Here is a 25,047-nt window from a genome sequence, read left to right as displayed (position 1 = left end):
AAGATATCTTAAGATCATGAGCGTATACCCATGTAACTACTCTAGAATAGTTAAAATTTTATTATTGCTTTATTAAATTATGAGTTATCTGCACCTTTATCTAGTGTGCAAATCATACTTTAACACAGTCATGGATACACAGTTAAAAAAAAAAATCTGTGTCTACCTATGAGGTCTGAGGACCAGACACCAATTTCCCAAGGAGAAGGTGTATTTCTATCTGTTGTGCTAGTAACTTTTTTATTGCGAACCTGACACAACCTAGATTCACCTTAGAAGAGAGAACCTCAATTAAAGAGTTGCCTAGATCAGATTCCTCTGTGGTCATATCTGCGAGGCACTGTCTGGACTGTTAGATGATGTAGCAGGGTCCAGACCATTGTAAGCAATACCACCTCTAAGCAGATTATCTTTGGCTGTTTGAGAAAGTGGGCCAGTAAGCAATACTCTATGGTTCCTGCCCTGACTTTCCTCAATGATGAATTATGATCTAGAAGTGTAAGCCAAAATCAATCCTTCATACCCAGGCTGCTCTTAGCCAAAGTGTTTTACCAAAGCAAACATAACTATACAACAAGAGTTGACAGCCATATATGTATTTTAAATGAATTTTATTTATTGGGATAGAGGAGTGGCACACATGTGCAGAGGTCAAAGGACAACTTGTGAGAGCCTCTTACCATGTGAGCCCTAGGGATTGAACTCAAGTTGTCAAGCTTTGTGGCAGGCACCTTTGATCCACTGAGTCATCTTATCAGCCCTGTACATGTTTTAAAATCAGTTTGATTCTTTTCGACATGAGTCTGCAGTAAAATTGTTGGTCATATGGTAGAGATCTCATTTTTATTTAAAGAACATTCACTGGTCCTCAATGCCTATCTATCATCAGAATCAACTTCCAAAATAAAAAGTCTTGGCAGTGGTTTTATATTCTCACCCCACAGGACAGAGTGCTCATTCCTGAAGTTCCACAGGAATGCCCACATCAGACTGTGCATTATGAATGAATGATAGGTGGATTGTTTCTTACCTGAGAAAGAGTCGCATCTGCACATGCTTTACGTGCATCCTATGAAACAACAAATGGGAAATAGTTGTATTTCACACTTTCAATCTCACGACTTTCCCTACCAAGGTTTCAGGAAGCCTCCACTGTCAGGATCAGTACTCTTCTTTAATACTCCCAAGTTCACTGCTGCTTTTGAGTTGTTCATGCCACAACAGAAATGATTCACAATCCCTAACCCTGCATAAGACATGCACATTCCACAGAACTCTAGGGACCCTGGAACTATAGATAATTCCAGGAAATACCACACTGGAAGTCTGTATAGCAGTGAGTACCCTGGGAGCAGAGGCTACCTTCCCAAAGCCAACTCACACCTGCTCTGTCTTTCCCAGTCTACCTGAGAGCAGGAGGAGTTGCAAGGAAAGGAACAGGCTGAAGACCAGCTTGCTATCCAGACCAAAACACTTCTCTTTGAGAATGCATTATCCAAGGACTTTATTTTCAAACCAAACGATTAAATTTAAGTTCTATGAAAAGAATTGGAAATCTAGAATTGTTAATAAAACTCCAAATGGTAACAAAATAGCAGTAGGCAATATTTTCTATCTATAAAAACAACCAATGCAGCTAAGACCTACAAAAGAATATATCATTGTAATTTTTCTTTAATTTATCAAATTAATTAAAAAGTATTTTCAATAATAAGTGAAATAAGCCTTTAAAAAAATCTCAAAATAGCACACATATATAAATAAAAGATATTCATTATGAAGGAAAATGAGACAACCCCACTTTTAAAAGTTCAAAACTTAAGTACACGCATAATTCAAAGGAACTGATAACCTCGACTAAGAAACTGACCACCTGCTTCAAAAGCAGCAGCTGGCAACAGTCCAGGTTCTTCTCGACTAAGAAACTGACCACCTGCTTCAAAAGCAGCAGCTGGCAACAGTCCAGGTTCTTCAAATGAGGTAGCACATTCCCAGATAAGTGTTCAAGGATAAACCACCTCATAGTGCAAGAGTTTTAATTTACAAGTTGATGACATGGTAAAAATATTGAGATGATGATCACTGTATGAACAGACTTCTAGGTTCAAAATTCATCCTTAATGATTCTGCTTGTAATCAAAATGCAATTCTATAACCAAGTATTTCTACATAAAAAAAATTTGCAGTAAAATGCACAGAAAGGGCTTAGAATAGCAAATTATTATCAAGGGTTTTTCATGCCAATACTTGTTGATATAATGTATAGATTTGGGTTTAAAAGACTAATAAGAATTTTAAAAATAAAGCCGGGCGGTGGTGGCGCACGCCTTTAATCCCAGCACTCGGGAGGCAGAGCCAGGCGGATCTCTGTGAGTTCGAGGCCAGCCTTGACTACCAAATGAGTTCCAGGAAAGGTGCAAAGCTACACAGAGAAACCCTGTCTCGAAAAACCAAAAAAAAAGAATGGTAGTCAGCAAGTACTTTTACTTGATGAGCCATCTTGCTTGTCTGAGAATTAATTAATTAATTAGAATTGAAATAAGGTCCTTTAGCCCCTGCTGGCCCAGAACTCACTATGTAGACTAGGATGGACAAATTTATAGACTCATCTGCCTCTGCCTCCCCAGTGATGGAATTAAAGACATGTGCCATCATGCCCAGCCACAATAATTTCTTTTTCTTCTTTTTTTTTTTTTTTTTGGGGGGGGGGTAGGGAGGCAGTTGAGACAGGGTTTCTCTATGTAACAGTATTGGGTGTCCTGGAACTCACAGAGATCCAGCACCTCTGCCTCTCGAGTGCTGGGATTAAAGGTGTGTGCCACCACCGACCAGCACACAATAATTTCTTAATGGATTCATGAATATGAATATAATGTCCACTCAACAAAATCAGTCAATTTCCTGTCCTGTCTGGGTGTGAGAGCAAAAGCACCACCACAGAAGAGGCTTGACCCATCTCAGGAAGGCATTGTCCCCTCCCACTGAAAGTAGAAAGTCTGCGTCCAGCTCAGTTCAGTCTCTGGGTGAGTACATTTTGGACTGTGTTTATAGTGCAGCTCATCAACCAGAGTAAGTTAAGTTCTTCTGTATCTAACACATATGTGTTCTAATTAAACATTTGTTTGAGAGCCCATGTTTCCTTAGGAACAACAAATACTGACAGTTTTTGTTTTTTGGGGGGCAGGGGGTTGTCTTAGGGTTTCTATTGCTGTGAAGGGACACCATGACCAAGGCAACTCTTATAAAGGAAAACATTTAATTGTGATGGTGGCTTAGTTTCAGAAGTTGAGTCCATTATCACCATGGCAGGGAGCATGGCGGTGTGCAGGCAGACATGGTGCTGTCTACATCTTGATCAGATGGCAACAGGAAATGGACTGTGACACTAGGAGTAGTTTGAGCACAGGAGATCTCAAAGCCCACCCCACAGTAACACACTTCCTCCAACAAGGCCATACACCTCCCACTAATGCCACTCTCTTTAGGGGCCATTTTCTTTCAAACCACTACAGGGGATGTTTCACATGAAAAACAAATCGAAGAACAAACAACAGATAGTGAGACCCTGTTTCAAAAACAAACAAACAAAAAAGTCCTCCTTTTCCATTTGGAGACTCAATGGTCTTCACTTCTCCTCAATAATCAATCCATTGTAAAAAGTAGCACAGTGTTGAGAGGCAAGGTCCAAATTCAATGCAGTCATTTGTGAAGATAATGTTCATTAGGAGAGTGAAGCAGTATCTTTACTAGGAATGGACAAAGATAGGGCTGTCCACAATGGAGGTCTTGAGCCATGAGTTACTCTGTCCATGTTAAACACAGTGAGTGTGAACTGAAGTATGGCCTTATAGTGAGGCACTGAACTTTAAAACCAAAACAAAACTGAAATGAAAGTACTGTAAAGTACTGACTGAAATAATACTTTAATTAGCTACATGGGACTAAATGAAACTTGTTAAGATTGTTTTTACCTGCTTTTTACATTTTCCCTTTTGGGACAGAGCCTTGTGTTGCTCACTTGGTCTCAAACTTCATATGTAACTGAGAATGGCCTTGAACTCCTGATCCTCCTGCTTCTACCTCTTGAGTACTGTATACAGGGGCACTCTGTGGGTGCAGAAAAGAGGGCACTAGGGACTATACATGTGACAAGATTAAAAACATGGGGAGTAAGTAAGCATGTATATTATAAATACTTGTGTGACATTTACCTTGGCCATGCAATCTTTCTTCAGCTACTGTGAAACAATTTGAGCTTCAGTAGCTATAAGGCTGTAACCATCTAGCGTTGTAAAGCCACTAGCTTTTCTGAATATTTCCTTTTCTCCTTTCTAGCTCTGTTCTAAGCATGCTTTCCCCAACTCTTGGGCTTTCTTATCCTTTCTCTAAATCTCCCCTCTGCCATGTAGTTGATATCCATGCTGGTTTAACGTTAAAAGAGAATAGCTATCTCCACCCTATTCCCCTTAAAAAGTTCAAATCACAAGCCCAATAAATATAGTGGTGTATGCCTTTAGTCCCTAGCACTTAGGAGGCAGAGGCAGGCAAATCTGTGACTTTGAGGCCATTCCAGGATACATGGTAAGTTCCAGGACAGCCAGAGCTACATAGTTAAGACCCTATCTCAAAAGAGCAAAAAACTTAAATCACACTATAGTTTAGGACTATCTTTAAGATAAACTTGAAAAATAATTTTAGGTCGTTATCCAATACCTATTCCTTTTTCCCTCAGAATTTTAATTTCTATATTCTTAGTTTTCAGAACTTTTGGAACAAAGAATAGATAAAAATCTCAAAGGCATATGGTCCATGCACAGGCCTCAAACTTTCAATACTCCTGCTTTAATCTCTAGATTTGCTGGCATTACAGGCATGCCTCATTGTACCTGGCTTTAAGTTTTGTTTTTCTGGGTTTTTTTTTTTTGTCTTTATTTTGTGTGTTTGTGTGGGTATATACAAGTACCAGTAGAGGCCAGAGAAAGTATCAAATTCCCTATCCCTTTAAGATAGGGTCTTACTATGTAGCTCTGGAGTTAAGCATTACATGGGATTGCGATCCCCTTGACTTGGGTGCTGGGAACCCAACTGGGGTCTTCTGAAAGTGTAGCAAGTACCATTAACTGCTGAGCCATCTCTCCAGTCCTGCTGTTACCTTTTGAGACAAGGTCTCATGGTACCTAGGCTAGCTAGTCTCAAGCTTACCATATAACTGAGGATGACTTTGAACTACTATCATTCGTCTTCCTCCCAAGTGCTATATTAAAGATGTGTACCACCATGCTTAGCTCCTGGCTTTAAGTTTTTAAGTTATACAAAATTTAGGGGAAGCCAGGCATGCTAAACAATCCCAGTTATGGGGGAGACTGACACAGAAGGAACACCTGAACTCACAATTTTGAGATCAATCTAGTACCATAATAAAGAACCTGCCCCCCTAAAAAAAACTTTAGGTGAGTATTAGGGCTAGAGGTGTACTTCACTGCTATAGTACTTGCCTGCCATGTAAAAAACATAATACATTTAGGGAAATATTTGATATTTAAATTTGTTTTTCAGGAAATAACTTTATATCATACCAAATATTTTAGAAGGTTTTATTAATTCCAGGGGAGTAGACACATTAAAAAAAACACTGACTAGGACAATCTAGACTCAGATGTCCAGGCATGAAGTACTTACAGCAGAGGATATTTTATATTTTCTGTTTTATCTCTAGCTCTAAATCTCAGGCAATTCTGGTTATCTTTTCTAAATTCAAGAGAAAGTTGGCAGTGGTGGCACATGCCTTAATCCTGGCACTTGGGAGGCAAAGGCAGGTGGGTCTCTGTGAGTTTGAGGCCAGCCTGGTCTACGAAATGAGTTCCAGGATAGCCAGAGCTGTTACACAAAGAAACCCTGTCTTGAAAAACAAAAAATCATAACCAAAACAAAACAAAAAGGCTAAAATGATGCTGGAGATTTCCATAAAGTCCCACTGGCAGCCTGAATACAATTGACAAATTAAAGGAAATGTGACTATTGTTTAAGTAGATACTGATTGTTGCCAACAACTGCTGTGGGATGGTCTGTATGTCAAATTGCTCTGATTGGTCAATAAATAAAACACTGATTGGCCAGTGGCCAGGCAGGAAGTAGGTGGGACAAGGAGAGAGGAGAATTCTGAGAAGCAGAAGGCTGAGGCAGAGAGACACTGCCAGCTGCTGCCATGACCAGCAGCATGTGAAGACGCCGGTAAGCCACCAGCCACGTGGCAAGGTATAGATTTATAGAAATGAATTAATTTAAGCTATAAGAACAGTTAGCAAGAAGCCTGCCAAGGCCATACAGTTTGTAAGCAATATAAGTCTCTGTGTTTACTTGGTTGGGTCTGAGCGGCTGTGGGACTGGCGGGTGACAAAGATTTGTCCTGACTGTGGGCAAGGCAGGAAAACTCTAGCTACAAACAACTTATTGAATAAGACTCTGAGGACACCTATATCCTTACAAATGAGAACATGAAAATCAGAGAAAGCTATTTCAAATATACAAAACCCTAAACAAAATGAAAACTAGGGTTTTTTTCCTTGTTAAGTCTTAAGTCTTTTTTCCTTGCTCTTTAGACCAAGTCTAAGAAAATACATACTTGAATTGTCTCCATATAATGTTGAGTTCAAGGTCAACGAGATCTACATTTTGAGTTCCAGGACAGCCAAAGTTACATAGTGAAAAATGAAACCCTGTCTCAAGTAAAAAAATAAAATATAAACCCCTAAACTATAAAACCCACATTTGCTTGGCATCCGTTCTCTCTCTAGTACCACCCCATAAGGAAAGAATCAGAATACACTGAATTTTATCTTTCCCCTTCATTTTTTTTTTAAAATAGGATTTCTCTGTGTAACCCTGGCTGTCCTGGAACTCAGAGTTCCACCTGCCTCTGCTTCCTGAGTGTTGGAATTAAAGGCGTGTGCCACCACCCAGCTGAAATTTATCTTTCATTTAGTTTTGTACTCAGGTAGACACATCTGCTCTCTCTGGTGACCCAAGAGCTGTTATGTACATTCCAATGGTCATCCTGGAGCACAACCCACTTCAAAATCATGAAAAATAAGACAGGCACATCTAAAATACCATTTTATTGATCCTTTCACTTCAAGTAACTTTTTCTTTCTCAGTTTAGCAGCTTTCCTCTTAAAGTTGATGCCACCTTCTCATACAGTGACCCACAATAGCCAAAGGAGGACCTAAAAACCTAGTTCCCCAGATGAAGAATTTCAAAGTCTTTGATGAATTTTACAGAAACGCCATGTAAATTCAAGCAAAAAATTAAAGCCAGTAAGAAAACAAAATTTCTGAAACATAATAGACCAGGTATCTGGAGCATGATTAGCACATAATAGACCAATTTCACCTCACTCTGTTATGCATATAACAGGTACCTTCTGATCTGAAACATAAATAAACATGGCTACATACTCTAATCTGGTTCTTCAGTTGCTCGGCCTCCTGCCGCAGCTGGTCAAGTTCACTCATCTTCAGGTCTCAGTGCTTTCCACACTTCAGAATCCAAGCTCTGCAACAGAAACATGGCATGAAATGGACAGGCTATAGTATGATTGTTTAATTGAAAACTTAATTTTGAGTAATTTATAAAGCAAGTAAAACACTGGGTGTGGTGGCATACGCCTTTAATGCCAGCACTTAGGAGGTAGAGACAGTAGGATCTCTGTGAGTTCGAGGCCAGCCTGGTCTACAAAGAGAGTTCTAAGGATAACCAAGGCTGTTACACAGAGAATCCCTGTCTTTTAAAAAAAAAAAAAAAAAAAAAACCTAGGAAATTGAAAACTTCAGAGCTATGATCTCATAAAACAGAGAACTTTCCTACAGCATTCATAAGAACTTTTAAAACCCTATCTAGGACTGGATTATAAACATAATCATTATTTTTTACTGACTCTGTATAGTACAACAATGTCTAATACATTGCTGAAAATGTAGTAGTAGACTGAAAATGAAAACTGTTAATGCCAATAGTGGTAGTATAATACACTAGTTAGGTGTTTTAAATATTTACTTATTTATTATGTATATAGTGTTCTGTCTGCATGTATCCCTGCAGACCAGATCTCATTACAGATGGTTGTAAGCCATGACGTGGTTGCTGAGAATTGTACTCAGGACCTCAGGAAAAGGAGCCAGTGCTCTTAACCTCTGAGCCATCTCTCCAGCCCAGAAAGAAGATCTTAAGTTCAATGCCAACCTGTACCACAGAGACCCAATCTCCAGAAAAATAAAAACAATATCACTTAAAACAGCATAGGCCTTTCTCATGAAAAGATTTTGAGTCTCTCAGAAACTAAGAACAATGCCAGACATCCAGAATAGCTACCACATGAAGAAACCAGGAGTAATCTCTTCAGGAAACAGGACTAGGGTAATCTGGAAAACTAGTACTTTGAAGCTATGGCAGTCATCATGAGCCTTAAAGGACAAAGGGTATCCAGTATCCAGAAGTCCTCTATTTCTACTAAAACCCTAGGCTGTAGAGTCCCAGGAAGCTCAGAAATATCTTCACCCTTTTAGGTATGAACTGAAAAAGGCTGGTCAAGTGCTGCATACCCAGCCATATAAGACAATATTCCCCAAACTCAGAGACAACTGAGATCATCCTGTTATAAAACATGATTTTTTTTCAGCCTTGGGATGCAGAAGTTCAGTTGGTAGAGTGTGTGACTAACATATATGAAGCTCTGGATTTGAGCCCAGCCCCAGGATAAATGGGATTCAGTGGTGTATATCTATAATCTCAGCACATTGGAAATACTCAGGAGGATCCAAGTCACCCTTTAAGGCCATCCTTGGCTATAGAATTTGAGGCTAGCCTGGGATATATTACAACTGTTTCAAAACTAGATAAGCAAACAAACCTGACTTCCTAGATTGGGGATATAGTTCAGTTAGTAGGTTGCTTGCCTACAATATATGAATCCTCACTTGTGCTGTAAATCACCTGTAAAACAGGAAGTTCAAGGTCATCCTCAGCTACACAGTGCTTTGAGGTCAGTCTGTACTACATTAGTCACTGCCTCAAAAAAATAAAAGCAGAGTGTGGTGGTACATGCCTTTAGTCCAGCAGCTAGGAGGCAGAAACAGAAGGATCTCTGTGAGTTCAAGGTCAGCTTGACCTACATACCCAATTCCAGCATAGCCAGGACTTCACAGAAACCCTGTCTCAAAACACCAACAAAAATAAAAATAAAACAAGAAAGAGACTTCTTTTCCTCAGAGGAAGTTATACATAGAGACACCTGTGTGCCTGTCTGGAATTCATTTCGGTAGCCTAGCTTGGCCTTTGAACTGATAAGCAAATCTCTTGCCTTAGAATCTCAAGTGCTGGAATAGCAGGCCTCATGTCACTGTACCTGGCATACAGGCTGCATTTCTGACAAAGATGCTGGCTGTTAATCATAAATGTGATTAAAGCACCTTAAAATTGAAGGTGGAATTGCTTAATACCAACGTCCCCATGAAAACTACGGAGTATGAATGTTTTGACAGCATTGTATTTACGTGTGCCATGTGAATGCAAACAAAACCTTAGGAGTGATGGCATGCCTCTAATCTCCAGAACTTGGGAAATGTAGAGGTAAAAGACTGTTTTTAGTTTGAGGCCTCTCTGGTACTATGGTGAGCTCCAGGGTACCTAGGACTGTGTCAAGATCATCTCAAATCTTTCTCAAAATTCAAAAGTTAATATCACATGCTTAACTAACCACTGTTATTTTCATTAAGAGTAAAACATATCTTAGGGCCGGGCGTGGTGGCGCACGCCTTTAATCCCAGCACTTGGGAGGCAGAGCCAGGCGGATCTCTGTGAGTTCGAGGCCAGCCTGGGCTAACAAGTGAGCTCCAGGAAAGCTGCAAAGCTACACAGAGAAACCCTGTCTCGAAAAAACCAAAAAAAAAAAAAAAAAAAAAAAAAACCATATCTTGGGTAAATCATCTGGATGACCCCACAGCTTAATTGCTAAAGTTCCTTATACTTTTCTATTCTACAGAAAAATATGAATACCCTCAATGATCCACACTACCGGCTCCTGATGCATATACTGGTAACAAAATCCCCTCCAACTAAGTGCCTTTGTTGCTGGTCAGGACAGAAAGTGCTTAACTTGAGAAAAATGAGTTTGAGAGTAATCACCAGTATGGACTACCAAGAAAAGCCTATAAAGGTGCAGCTGTGCACTAAACGTGAGCCTCCATATTCCTAGACTAGCACCTGCTGTTGCCGAGCTCTCTAGAAAAGCAGGATATGGAGCAACAGAGCTTCCAAGAGATCTCTGACCACAATGGTATTCTCATTTTCTGTCAATGCTCCCCCACCCCGCTCCTGCCTTTATTAAGAGACTATCTTGTCGGGCGGTGGTGGCACACGCCTGTAATCCCAACACTTGGGAGGCAGAGGCAGGTGGATCTCTGTGAGTTCGAGGCCAGCCTGGGCTACAGAGCTAGTCCAGGATAGGCTAGTCCAAAGCTACAGAGAAACTATCTCGAACCCCGCCAAAAAAAGAGACAATCTTGTTAACCGGCCTAGTGTGAACTAAATTTACCATTACACCCGTCTGACCTCATACTCCACTTCTCCAGTGCTAGCATTACAGGTATGTACTACCATCTCTGGCTACAGTGGTTGTTTTTAAATGCATTAGAGTAGATGCTTGAGTCACTAGGAAAGCTTCACAATGGGAGAACACTTCAGGCTTCCCTGGACATCCCTAGCATTAGAGAACATTATTTACTTTTGCAGGAAAAGACTGGGTCATTCTGTCTTTAGCACACAAAATCTAAGAACTAAAGTTTAGAAATATTCATATACAATAGAATAAAATTCCAAATGAATAACAACATGGTGTTTAGATAGAAAGATGTGGTGCCATGTTAGTCTTGCATGTGTTTGGCTTGCTTTACCTTACAGATTGCAAATCCTCTCACTGGTTTTACAGAGTCAGGGTCACTATATTCTACCACTTCTTACCCTATTAAAAGTCACTCTGGCTATAGAGATCTTCCACCCAAAGCAGCATCCATGTAAGAAAAAGTATCAGCCAAAGTCACGAGGTACCCTGAACTAGTCTAGTCAACAAGCAGCAGTTGCCCCAGACATAAACACTAAAGTTGACCTAGCTTTTACATCACAAGACTGAAAACAACACACTTAACAGGGTTTTGTAAACAGAGGAACTTTCTGAGCTGACTTAAAAGCTCCTCAGGCTTGGTAGCCAGTAACTTACAGAAAGTCATCTCAATAGCCCATCAGCTTTATCAAAAAATTTTACTAGGTTTCTAGTAAATCCATTTTCCTAGTTTTAAGCACTATAGTTGGGTAACTGTCATGTATTTTTTCCATAGTATATGAAAAGAGCATTCAATTAAAAAGAAAGATTTTAGGTCAATAAGATGGCTCTGTAGGTTTAAGTCCCTTGCTATGTAAACCTGATGATCTGAGTTCAATCCCTAGAACCTACCCCTAAAGGTGGGAAGAGAAAACTTGACTCCATAAAATCACCCTCTGACTCTCACACAGTATGTTTAAAAAAGGAAAGGAAAGAAAGGATCTTAATAGCTAGTAATCTTTTTTTTTTTTTTTAACTTTTTATCTATTTGTGTGTGTGTGTATGGAACACACCTGACAAGGACAGAGGATAACTTGAAGGAGTTGGTTCTCTCCTTCCATGAAGCATTAACAATGGATGCCTTTACCTGCTGTCCTAATATTTATTACCTTTTACGGTCTGGAGTGCAGCACACAACTGCAAATGCTATTTACACTGCTTTAATGATTTAAAATAAATGTATGTTTAAGAAGTCCTACTTACATTTAATCACTTTTGACTTTCTCCTCAGTGTCGTTAGTCCCTTGGCCCTTCTGGAAACCCCACCATCAGGTCTGCCTGCCTGGGCAACTCTTCTCCTCCAAAGCATGTCCCAGGTAAGCTTTGGCTATGCTGAGGTGGCATTTTCCACCCTAATCCACTAAGACAGGACCTGCTGAGGCCTCAGGACTGCCCGTGACCCACATCTGCCCTCAGCTTTACTTAGAACTGCTGTTTAGGAAATCTGAATAATTTAAAAGCATAGGGCTACGGATGTAGCTCAAAAGTAGGGTGCTTGCCCACTATGTGACAACAAACAAGCTGATATGACCTGGCCTTACTTTAAGTGACATGCAGTATCTTTAAGTAAAGTGCTAACATGATTAGAATAGTTCACATATGTGGTATGAGATGTAACATCCCCAACTTTGTGACAAAGACAGCAGCCGCAGAATGCCCCTCCAATCAAGATCCCTGGGAAAGAAATCATGACAGAGTACCTCAACAGTGACCTCAGGGCCCTACTATTAGACAGCTATTAACAATTAAACTTGGGCTGCAAGCCTGCTACTGATAAAAAGGAGAAATATGGGCCATTGAGATGGTTCAGCCAGTAAAGACACCTGATGTCAAACATGACAGCCTTATTTTGATTGCCCAGGATACACCTCATATAAGGGGAGAATCAACTCCTGCCAGTTGGCCTGACTTCCCTATGTGCATTCTGGTACCCATGCACACACAAAATAAACTATAATTTAAATTTTTTTAAAGGTGCATATTTTGAAAAACAATTCCATCGTCAGTCAGTGGTGGCACATACCTTTAATCCCAGCACTCAGGAGGCAGAGGCAGGCAGATTTCTGTGAGTTCAAAGCTAGCCTGATCTACAGAGCGAGTTCTAGGACAGCTAAGGCTGTCCCAAAAAAACAAACAAAAAAAGGGAGGGGGGCAATAAAAAGAATTTCAGTTTCTCCAATATACAAATAGGACCTCACTAAATCACTTTTCACTGTGGTCTGGGAATAACATCATCTATGTCACAGAGCTAAAACAAAAATTAAATGAGATAATCAGTCTGACAGTGTCCCTCAACCATAAGCCTCTCAGTGATTATAATATTGAAGTGTCCCTTTCAACAAAACAACTCAAAGGTTAATAGCTGACATTTGAGTAGAAGTCACATTGGCAAAGAACACTACTGTCCTTGTGTGAGATGCTACTTTCAAAGACAGGAATTTCTAAAAGATTTGAGGTTATGATAGTGGCTGGGGGTGGTAAGTCAATGCCTTTGATCCCAGCACTCAGGAGGCAAGACAGGTATGAGTATGAGGCCAGCCTGTTCTATATAGTGAGTTCCAGGATAGCCAGAGCTACATAGTAAGTAAGATCCTGTCTTAATCTGAAAGAAAGGAAGGGAGAGAGGGAGGAAGGAAGGGGGGGGAGGAGCGATTAGACCAACTGTGAAGCCAAACCCAAGCAAACAGCACTAGACCTGAATACAGACAGGGAGCTGTGTAGGAAGCAACTGCCAACACATTTTGGAAGTGTGATAATAGTACTGTTTCGTGTTTAAAGATACACAAAGTATTTAACAACAAAGATTCTCTTCAAAACAAGCAAGAAATAGAGAAATGGATAGGGGTATATGTAAGAAATAAGATCAACTATGAGCTGGTGATGATTTTAAGTTTGCTGATAGGAGTTTTCCAAGTGGTTAACTTTTTTCATGTATTTCAGTTTTCTATTAATAGTCACCTTTTAAATTTGGTAAGGTGAAACATACTTCTAATCTCAGCACTCAAAAAACTTAAGACAGGAGGACTTTGAGAATTGGGTCAACCTGTGCTATAAATTAATATCCTGTTTCAAACCTCTTTCCTGCCCCATGACTCCCAAATTTATGGACTTTGAATCTTGATGCTTGACTGAAATGTAAGAAAACAAAGAGAAAAGAAAGCCGGCTGGAGGCACTTGCCTTTAATCACAGAACTCCGGAGGTGGAGGTAGGCAATTTCTGAGTTCCAAGCTAGCCTGGTCTACAAAGCTAGTTCCAGACAGCTGAGGCTACACAGAGAAATCCTGTCTCGAAAGCCAAAACCAAACACAAACATACAGTAATAGCTAGGCATTATTGCAAATGCCTTACTCCAATTCTGAAGGGTTAGATACACTCTTTTGACCTCTGTACAAACATAGGTACATGTGTGCAACCCACGCCCGTGCGCACACACTCACACATACACAGAGAGGATAGTGAGATGGCTCAGTTTATAAAGCACCTGAGCTCAGATCAGCACCACAGCATCCATGTAAAAAACTAGCCATGATGGTGACTGTAATTACAGCACTGGGGAACCAGAGATAAACAAAAACCTAAAAATTACTGGCCATCCAGCCAGCCTAGCTGAACTAGTGAGTCTCAGATTTAGTGAGTGACCCTGTTTCAAAAAACTAAGGTAGAGGGCTTGGGAAGAGAGACTCCAGGCATTAAGAGCACACACTACTCTAGCGAGAATTCAGCTTCAAGGCAATTTGAACCCTCTGGCCTCTGGAGGCACTTGCACTTACATGCAAATACCCACACACAGAAAAACACACACATATAATTAAAAATAAAACCAACACACACACACACACACACACACACACACACACACACACACACACACACACGGATACACATACAAATTTTTTAAATAGAGAAATGGGACAGATATTGGTAGCTTACACCTGTAATTTCAGCATGCTGAGAAAACGAGGCAAGAAGACTGCTTGACTTTAAGGTCAGCCTGGCCTACAAGGTGAAACATCAAAGGGAAGTTGGGGGCAGCAGGCTGAAGAGATAGCTCAGTGGTTAAGAATACTTGGTTGCTCTTGCAGAGGACTGGGATTTTGTTCCCATCACCAACACGGGACTAACAACTATCTTTTAACTCTAGTTCCAAAGGATCCAATGTCCTCTCTGGACCTCCAAAGGCACTGAATAAATGTAGTATACAGATACATATATGTAAGTGAAACATCCATACAATTAAAATAAAAATAAATAAATCTTTTTTAGGGCCAGAGAGATGTCTCTATGGTTAATAGTACTGACTGTTTCCCCAGAAGATATGGGGTGAATTCCCAGCACCATACAGGGGATAACAGGTGTCTGTAATTCTGTTCCAGTGGATTTGGTATGCTCTTTGGCCTCTGCTTGTACTGCATGCACATGGTGCACAGACATATAAATCACACACACACACACACACATACACAAATCTCAAAAAAAACTTAAAAATCTTAAAAAAGAAAAAAAAAAGGCCTTTAATCCCAACACAGGGGAGACAGAGGTATGAATTTGGTTAGCCAGGCCTACATTTAGTAAGACAGACTGGAAAAAAAGAAAAAGGAGGGAAAGGGAGTGACCTCCTAAAGTGTCAGCAATTTTCTTGAGAGAATGAGGCAGGTCAGGGCTAGACTAGACAATACAGCAAAAGAACAGGTAAAACTGTAACAGAGTAATAGAGGCCATGTAAGAGAAAGTAAAACTATAACAAAGGGGCTGGAGAGATGGTTCAGAGGTTAAGAGCACTGGCTGCTCTTCCAGAGGACCTGAGTTCAATTCTAGCAACCACATGGTGGCTCACAACCATCTGTAATGAGATCTGGTGCCCTCTTCTGGCACGAAGAACACTGTATACATAATTTAAAAAAACAAGCCGGCGGCGGCGGCAGCGGTGGTGGTGGTGCACGCCTGTAATCCCAGCACTCAGGAGGCAGAGGCAGGTGGATCTCTGTGAGTTCGAGGCCAGCCTGGTCTACAGAGCTAGTCCAGGATAGACTCCGAAGCTACAGAGAAACCCTGTCTCAAAAAACAAACAAAAGAAAACAAAACAAAAACCTTAAAAAAAAAAAAAAAAAACCTGCCGGGCGGTGGTGGCGCAAGCCTTTAATCCCAGCACTCGGGAGGCAGAGGCAGGCGGATCTCTGTGAGTTCGAGGCCAGCCTGGTCTCCAAAGCGAGTTCCAGGAAAGGCGCAAAGCTACACAGAGAAACCCTGTCTCGAAAAACAAAAAACAAAAAACAAACAAAAAAAAAAAAAAAAGAAAAAAAAAAAACCTATAACAAAAACTAGATAAATAAATTAAAAAATCCACGCTGGGCTGGTGGTAGATGTAGCCTACCAGTAGAGCACAGGTGTAGCATGGGCAAGGACCTCAGTCAGACACCTAGCCACAAACACACAGAAGAAATGTAAATACTGTACTTTAAGAATTGATCAGTGCTGGGCTCTGTGGCATACACCTTTAATCCCAGCCCTGGTCAGGCAGGTGGATCTCTTGAGTCCCAAGCCAGCCTGACCTGAAAGTGAGTTCCAGGAGAGCCAGGGACACAGAGGAACCCTGTCTTGAAATATAAAACAAAACAACTGTTGAGTATCATGATGGACATAGAGCACACTTTTAATCACTGCCATTGGGAGGCAGAGGCAGGTGGATCTTCGTGAGTTCAGGGCCAGCCTCGTGTATACAGTGAGTCTACACAGCCAGAGTTACATAGTGAGACTCCCTCAAAAAACCAACCCCTCCCCCAAAAAAACCCCACAAACCGCAAAAAAAACTGAAGACTACCAATTATATATAAGTTACCTTAATTCAGAAGTGTTTCTGGTCTGTTTTCCCACACATGTAAGTCTATCTGTAACAACAAAAAAAGTTATGTTTTTAGCATATTGGGGCTACATTAGCTACATTTTAGGAAAGAGCACATAAACCATCCTCTTCTCTACTACTTTCTCCCCCATAAACTGCTCTACTCATTATAGCATTTAATTTTTTCAGCACTGAAAAATAAAGAAGTGAAGAGCGGGTATGATGATACATGCCTTTAATCAAAGTACAGCACTCAAGCTCAGCCTGGTCTACACACACACACACACACACACACACACACACACACACACACACAAATTAAAAAAACAACTACAGAAACAGTAAACAAAACAGACAGACAGGGCCTGGCAAGATGGCTCAGTGGGTAACAAAACTTGCTGCCAATCCTAATGACCTGAGTTCAATCCCTGGAAGCCACCATCAGGTAGGAGAAAACCAACTCCCAAAAGTTGCCTGACCTACCTACAGCCATGTACACAGTAGATGATTCTACTTACGACATACCCCAAATAGGCAAATCCAGAGACAAAATTGCAGGAGTTGCATGGGGCCATGTATGAAGAGTTGTTGAGGGAATTCTGCCATTCGGTCTGATAACCAATAGTAAGGGGTGGCTTGGCCCAGGAGTGGAGTTTATATTAGAGAGTAAGTGACCTGGGGACAGGAATATAAGGCAAGGCATGCATATTCGCTCTGTGGAAGACTTGCTGAAGCCATGGCTTGGTGACCTTCCCAAGAGAGGCAGCAACAGCTGAATCAGTGGTAACAGGCAGCTTCTTTTGTGTCGTGAGTGTACTGTACTGATATTACCTGTTAATAAATACTGACTTAATCCTAGACTTTCCCTCAATAGAGTGAGATTTTACTGGGTACAGGGGCTTCTTTTGGGGTGATAAGAATATATACCTAGGTAGAGGAGGTAGTTTCACAACAATGTGAATATACTGAGTGCTACTGAATCATTCTCCTTAAAATGCTTTAATTTTCTATTATATGAATTCCACCCCCAAAAAGAAAAGGTGGGTGTTGAAGTAGAAGTTAGGGAACACAAGTTAATCAGTAAAAGCAAGCTCCATCCACCTCCACAAATCCTCTCTGAAAAGGTCCTATGAGTATATGTCTGAGGAACCATCAAATTCTCTTATTCTAGGGGCTGGAGAGATGGCTCAGTGGTTAAGAGCACTGGCTGCTATTGCACAGGTCCTGAGTTCAATTCCCAGCAACCACATAGTGGCTCACAACCATCTGTAATGAGATCTGGCATGCAGGCAAAAACACTGTACATATAATAAATATTTTTTTTTTAAATTCTCTTAGTCTAAAGAAGGGTCTCAACCTGGCACCCTGATTTTTTTTTTTCCTTGTTTGTTTTGTTTTTAGTTTTGAGACAGGGTTTCTCTGTTTAACAGCGCTGGCTGTCCTGGAACTCGCTTTGTAGACTACTCTGGCCTCAAACTCACAGAGATCCACCTGCCTCTACCTCCTGAGTGTTGGGATTAAAGGCGTGTGCTGCCACTGACCAAAATATTTAATTTTTTTTAAAAACATTTTGTTTTGCTCTGTTTTTGAGATAGGGTCTCACTATGTAGTTCTGTATGGCATGGAACTTGATATATAGACCAGGCTGGCCTCAAAGTCACAGAGGTCTGCCTGCTTCTGCCTCCTGAGTGCTGGAATTAAAGGTGTGTAGCACCATACTCAGCTTACCCTGTGTGGTGGTTTGAATAGGAATGACTCCCACAGACTCATGCATTTGAATGCTTGGCCCATAGGGAGCGGCACTATTAGGAGGTGTGGCCTTGTTGGAGGAAGTGTGTCACTGTGGAGGTGGGCTTTGGGGTCTCATATGCTCAAGCTACACCCAGTTGCTTTTGCTGCCTGTGTACCAAGATGTAGACCTCTCAGCTCCTTCTCCAGCATCATGTCTGCCTGTATACCGCCATGTCCCACCATGATGATAAAAGACTAATAAACCTGTGAAACCTTAAGCCAGCCCCAATTTAAATGTTTTCTTTGGTTAGAGTTGCCATGGTCACAGTGTCTCTTCACAGCACTAGAAACCCTAAGACATCCTGGTTTATTTAAGGTGAAATTATTTTGGGGAGAGGGCAAGTTGTCCAGCAACTGACAGGCATACAGTAGACCCCAGCTTCTACTGTCTGTTACAGCAGCACAACTAGCCTAGCTGCCGTCCCAAGTAAGAATTAGACTATAATGGGCCATAATTATCCCAATCTCTACACAAAGATCTTCCTAGGCACTTGTTCATAGTAAAAGATAAAGGGATAATAAATCACAATTTGCTCTACCTGAAACACTAAGGCTCCCTGGGAGTTCAAGCTCTCTGAGAAGACACTGGATAACTACTATGACACAAGGTGACTACTGTGTACCTTCACCATCTCCAGCTCCTGTGGTCATGCTAGGATACAGTGGAGAAAGGGGCTGCTTAACTGTCCCGATAGCTCAGTTCAAGTCATGTGACTTGTCTCCATTTATTTGGGGTTAAAAATAAGATCCAACTGCAGTTTCTTCCATGGATTAACCAGCCCATAGGAATCAGAACTTAGGACAAGACTCCCGGTGCTACAGAAAGTTAAGGACAAACTGGAGACACCTTAAAAAAAAAAAAAAAAAAAAAAAAAAAAAAAAAAAAAAAAAAAAAAAAAAAAACTAGGAAAACCAGAATTTAATAAAACTAAAGCCAATATCCAACATACTCTCACACAGCTACACCATCTAGTCTGTGGTACAGTGGAAAGGTGGGGTAGATACATCATAGATGCCTAGGTACTGACAACACTGATAGCCTGAACTTGCTTCCCATGGTCCATAGAAACCACCACAGAACTAGGAGCCACAGTGCCAGACAGATAGGCAGAAGAAAAGACTGCTCTCAGCAAGGAAGGATGTATAGACTGAGCGAGCTAATAGCTAGCCACTGCTGCTTAATACACATGTGGCAATGCCAACTGGCATGAACACATAATGAGACACTAGCTTTCCTTTTTACAAAGTAGCCCAATATGGAAACTAGAAATAGAAGCTATAAATTTCAAAGGTTAAAATGGCTGAAGTGTGGTTCAGTAGTACATATTTAGTATAGTATACATAAGGAGGCCCTGGATTCCATCTCTAACATCAAAAAAGAAAAGTACAGAACAATTTTTAGTTAAAATTTAAATAGGTAACTATCAAATCACATATTTGTGAGTAAATACAAATATGTCACCAATTGTACAAGGAAATTTAGTAACAGAACTTTTAAAGTATTCTGATAATCATCTACTGGACAACACAGCTATTTAGATAGGCAGCAGCCTGCTATGAATGTATACTCTGGCTTCTGTGGATGCGCCAGTCTAAGCACGCTGCAGTGTAAAACTTTTCAGATCACCCCTTCCCATGAGAAGGAAGGACCAGCACATGCCCAATCCACATCCTCTTCCTTTCTGACACTCTCTGGCTGTCTCTTAAATGCTGGTATTTGATATACACAATAGTTCAACTTTTATTTAAAAGAATTTAGTGTGTGTGTGTGTGTGTGTGTGTGTGTGTGTGTGTGTGTGTGTATAAAATGATTCCACCAAGGCAAATTAGACTAACAAAAACCAAATGCAAGCTGGGTGGTTGTGGCAAATGACTTTAATCCTAGGCAGAAGCAGGTCGATTGCTGAGTTCCGGGCCAGCCTGGTTTACCGAGTGAGTCCAGGGCAGCTGGGGCTACACAGAGAAACCCTTTCTCAAACAAAAACGCAAAACAAACAAAGACTAAGTTCACCAGGCCAGGCTCTGTTCACTGGTTTTTTGTTTTTGTTTTAAAATGGTATCAGCACTGCACATACCACTTCTAAAAATGTTTGGATTTAAAATTTTTTAATTTATGTGTATGAGTATGTGGGTATGTACAGTGAATGCGGCTGCCACAGAGGGCACTGGATCCCTTGTAACTGGAGTTACAGTACCAGTTGTGAGCTGCCTAATATGGGTGCACCAAGTATTCTTAACAATTGAGTCATCCATCTATCCAGTCCTCTAAAAGTTTCTCGGTTGGGCGGTGGTGGCGCACGCCTTTAATCCCAGCACTCGGGAGGCAGAGGCAGGCAGATCTCTGTGAGTTCGAGGCCAGCCTGGTCTCCAAAGCGAGTTCCAGGAAAGGCGCAAAGCTACACAGAGAAACCCTGTCTCAATAAACCAAAAAAGGTTTCTATCACATTTATTTATTATATGTGTGTGCACACTCACGGGGGGTGGGGGGGACATGACACAAACATACCCATGGCACATGTATAGGGGTCAGAGGACCACTTGTGGGAGTCCATTTTGCATTCAAAATTAGTTGAGTCCTATGAATCAAAATCATGTCCTCAGGTTTGGTGGCAAGCACCTTTATCAGATGAGCCATCTGTTAAGCCAACTCACCAATCCAGGAGCCAAGTCCAGCATGTAACAGAAGGTAGTGCAGTGGATACGAAGACATACAGTGGTCATGAATGCACCATGCTCCCTTAGTCAAGGAGCCCAATTACAAAGTGGTACATTCCCATGGTTATACTAGGTTAAATTCCAAAGATCCAATACCATTTCAAGATTCTAAATAAAATCAACTGGTCCTGTTTTGACTCTGTAGAGTTAATTTAACAGTATTAAATATAAATATGATTAACTTTTTTTTTTTTTTTTTTTTTTTGTTTTTCGAGACAGGGTTTCTCTGTGTAGCTTTGCGCCTTTCCTTTGGAGACCAGGCTAGCCTCGAACTCACAGAGATCCACCTGGTTCTGCCTCCCGAGTGCTGGGATTAAAGGCGTGCGCCACCACCGCCCAGCCGATTAACTTTTAATTACACATACACTATAGCACGTATTGAGGCTTTAAGTTTTAAATATTGTATGTGTATATGTCACTTAATTTTTCTCAATCTTGAAATCGAATGCTCTCAAGAAGCTCTTTACAGGTTGATTTCCCATTAAAATGTGAAATCAAGATTTTTTTTTTTTCTCATTGGATAATCTCAACAAAAGATGGGGGACTGTAGCCAGACTTTTTCTCTCTGGGTCCTGCCAAGCCCCAGCAGTCCCGTAGCCCACTTATAAAATAAACATACAGACGCTCATATTATTTAAACTGCTCAGCCATTAGCTCAGGCCTACCATTGTCTAGCTCTTACTCTTATACTCAGACCATTTCTGTTAATCTATATGTCACCACGTGTTCCGTGGCTTTACCTGCTGCCTTTATGTGATGCTCTCTGGATGGCAGGCTGGCAGTCTCCTCCTGACTTCCACATCCCAGCCTCTCCCCTCTGTTTGTCCTGCCTATCCTATACTTCCTGCCTGGCTACTGGCCAATCAGCGTTTTATTTATTCACAATATACAGGACATCCCACAGCAGGACCAACAGCTTTGTTGTCCCCAGCACTGGGTTATAAACACATACCACTATGCTAGGCTTTTATGAGTGCTGAGGACCCATACTTGAATTTCAATAGAAAACTCAAAGAAAGCAAAAATGAAAGAAGCCATGTATGCCTCGGGCTACTTGGGACTAGTAGCTTTTCTGTGTGACAGAAACTCATTTTGGTCCTGATCTTGTGCCAGGGTACCAGTACAGGCTGGAAAAAAAAGTACAAATATATCCTTAAAACTTGAGTACATACATAGGTATACTTAGATCACAGTACAAAAAACAGGATGGAAACATTAAGCTACTGATAAAAACATTAATAGTATCATGGCCTCTATAACCAAGGCTCACATGTGTGGTCTTTATTCACTCATTCAACAACTATTTACAAGTGCTGGGCAAGAGCCATGTCTTTCTCCTCCAAGTCCTTTGCTTTGAAAGCCTAATACTTGGTTACCATCAAGGGGTTACAAAGTAAATGATGTCAGGTGCTTTTCACTGTGAAGGAAAAAGAGAACTGGGTGGGATGGGAGGGCGGAAAGATGAAGGTCATTCGAAAACAGCCAGAGAAGAGCACTCAGATGTGCTGATCTCCTGACACACATAATAGAAGAGAACCAGTTCCCAAGGAGGTATGGGAAAGGAGAGAGGGAGAAAGGGAAAAAGGAGGGAGGGGAGAGGGAAGGATGGGGGAGAGGGAAAGTGAGGAGGAAAGAGAGAAGGAAGTGGGGAGAGAGAGGAGGGAAGGAGGGAGACTGATTTCCTACTTTCTTTAAATGTCAACATGTATTGCCATTTCTATAGATGTCAGAAGGAAACTAATTTTATTTTCTTTATTCCTAAAATACCCTCCCTCTCTTAAATTCAAATTGTACAAAAAAGGATCAGTCATGAAAGGGGGGAGGACTAGGGCCATGGCTAAGTGGTAGGGTGCAAGAAGTCCTGGGTTCCATTTTCCTGTACCACAAAAAAAGAGGAATACCACCACCCAGCTCATAGTCAACATCACTAATCCTAGCCTGGGAGTAAAGAGAGACAGACAGATCTTTGAGTTTGGGGACAGCATGGTCTACACAGAGAAACCCTGTGTGGTGGTATTCTAATTGTACTGAAATATGATTTTGATTGTGTGTTAATAAATAAAGTTGCCAGGGGGTCAGAGCTATTACAGCCATAGACAGATTGTGGCGGTGGTGGTGCACACCTTTAATCCCATAGATCTCTGTGTGTTCAGGGATACAGCCAGCATTGGAGACATAAGCCTTTAAGACCTGGGGGGCTGTACATACAGACAGTGACGAGGCAGTCACGTGTTTGGGTTTACAACCAATGAGAAGGCAGAAGGACTATGAAACGACTTACACATAGGGAAATAGCTCTCTTTCAGGAAGCTGGGACCACTGCAGGAGGAAAGGTGAGATTTTTTAGCTCTGAGCTCTGACCTCTTGGCTTTCTCTTTTACATTGGTTCTGTGTTTCTTATTTAATAAGACAGTTGGTTACATCTACAACCCTGTCTCTCTCAAATAAAGAAAGAAACAAGCAACAATTTAATATCAAATTCTCTAAAGAACCATTAATCATTAGAATTTTCCAAGAACTGGTGGTAGTGGCACACATCTGTAGTCCCAGCACTCGGAGGGCAGAGGCAGGTAGAGCTCTGTCAGTTTGAGGACATTGCTGTCTACAGTTCCACAACAGTCAGAGTTGTTACAGAGAAACCTCACCTTGAAAAACAAACAAATGAAGAAACAAACAAACAAACAAAAGAATTTGCCAAGAAGCAGACTGAATATAAGGAAGTCAAGCTATAAGAAATAAACACTCTAAGTTACTTATCAATAAGGGATGAGGTAAAACACACCTCATAACAAGAATAAGATCAAGTTCTCACTGCATGCTTGGCACAGAGTAGTAGCTCATTATATGCCTAGTAGGATCTTTTTACTTTCATGAACTTTTTGCTTCCTTCTAATGTCATCCAATGCTGTATGGTGACACAATGGGATAAGAAAAACTAAAAATTGCTGGGCGGTGGTGGCGCACGCCTTTAATCCTAGCATTTGGGAGGCAGAGGCAGGCGGATCTCTGTGAGTTCGAGGCCAGCCTGGTCTCCAAAGCCAGTTCCAGGAAAGGCGCAAAGCTACAAAGAGAAACCCTGTCTCGAAAAACCAAAAAAAAAGAAAAAAAGAAAAACTAAAAATCTTGACAACAGCAATTTTTCTTTTAAAACACCTTGCACTGAACCTTCCTAAGGTAGAGGAACATGGAAAGCTAAGTATATGGGCAGAACTTGTATGTTTTTACTAGTTAAACATAATTATTATTTTTTTTTTTGGGGTCTCAAAATTGTTTTAAAAAGTTGCCAGGCGGCGGTGGCACATATCTTTAATCCCAGTACTCGGGAGGCAGAGCCAGGTGGATCTCTGTGAGTTCGAGGCCAGCCTGGTCTCCAAAGCCAGTTCCAGGAAAGGCACAAAGCTACAAAGAGAAACCCTGTCTCGAAAAACCAAAAAAAAAAGAAAAAAAGAAAAACTAAAAATCTTGACAACAGCAATTTTTCTTTTAAAACACCTTGCACTGAACCTTCCTAAGGTAGAGGAACATGGAAAGCTAAGTATATGGGCAGAACTTGTATGTTTTTACTAGTTAAACATAATTATTATTTTTTTTTTGGGGTCTCAAAATTGTTTTAAAAAGTTGCCAGGCGGCGGTGGCACATATCTTTAATCCCAGTACTCGGGAGGCAGAGCCAGGTGGATCTCTGTGAGTTTGAGGCTAGCCTGGTCTAGAGAGCAAGATCTAGGACAGGCACCAAAATTACATGGAGAAACCCTGTCTTGAAAAACTAAAAAAAAAAAAAAAAAAAGTCGAGATCTGTAGAGCTAGAAGAACTGACTGTTCTTCCAGAGGACCCGGGGTTCAATTCCTAGCACCCACATGGCAGGCAGCTAGCTCACAACTGTCTGTAACTCCAGTTCCAGGGGACTATCACACAGATGTACCCACAGGCACAACACCAATGCACATAAAATAAATCAATTATTTTTAAAAAAGAAAAAAAAAGTTGGATATTAACTATATCTTTAAGGAAATGGTTAAAACTAGAAGCAAAAAATTAAATGATTGCT

General features: G+C 41.0%; 1 protein-coding gene across 4 annotated transcripts in view; it reads right to left on the bottom strand.

The window, feature by feature from the left end:
• The window catches only part of Gnb1 (G protein subunit beta 1), a 67,469-nt gene that overhangs the window by 22,648 nt on the left and 19,774 nt on the right, over positions 1-25,047 (bottom strand). For 3 of the 4 annotated variants that reach the window (XM_028891487.2, XM_028891490.2, XM_037203279.1), the window contains exons 2-4: positions 16,490-16,538; positions 7,456-7,552; positions 1,031-1,069 (exon numbers count right to left, since the gene is read on the bottom strand). In XM_028891487.2, coding sequence (XP_028747320.1) covers positions 1,031-1,069; positions 7,456-7,512 — 96 coding nt within the window. In that variant the 5' untranslated portion in view covers positions 7,513-7,552; positions 16,490-16,538. The remainder of the gene's footprint in view (positions 1-1,030; positions 1,070-7,455; positions 7,553-16,489; positions 16,539-25,047) is intronic. The other variant, XM_028891489.2, reaches the window with a different exon arrangement.

Source organism: Peromyscus leucopus, chromosome 2 (genome assembly GCF_004664715.2).
Source record: "Peromyscus leucopus breed LL Stock chromosome 2, UCI_PerLeu_2.1, whole genome shotgun sequence".
Classification (NCBI taxonomy): Eukaryota; Metazoa; Chordata; class Mammalia; order Rodentia; family Cricetidae; genus Peromyscus; species Peromyscus leucopus.
The sequence above is the reverse complement of the archived record's forward strand: the minus strand, read 5'-3'. Positions and strand labels throughout refer to the sequence as shown.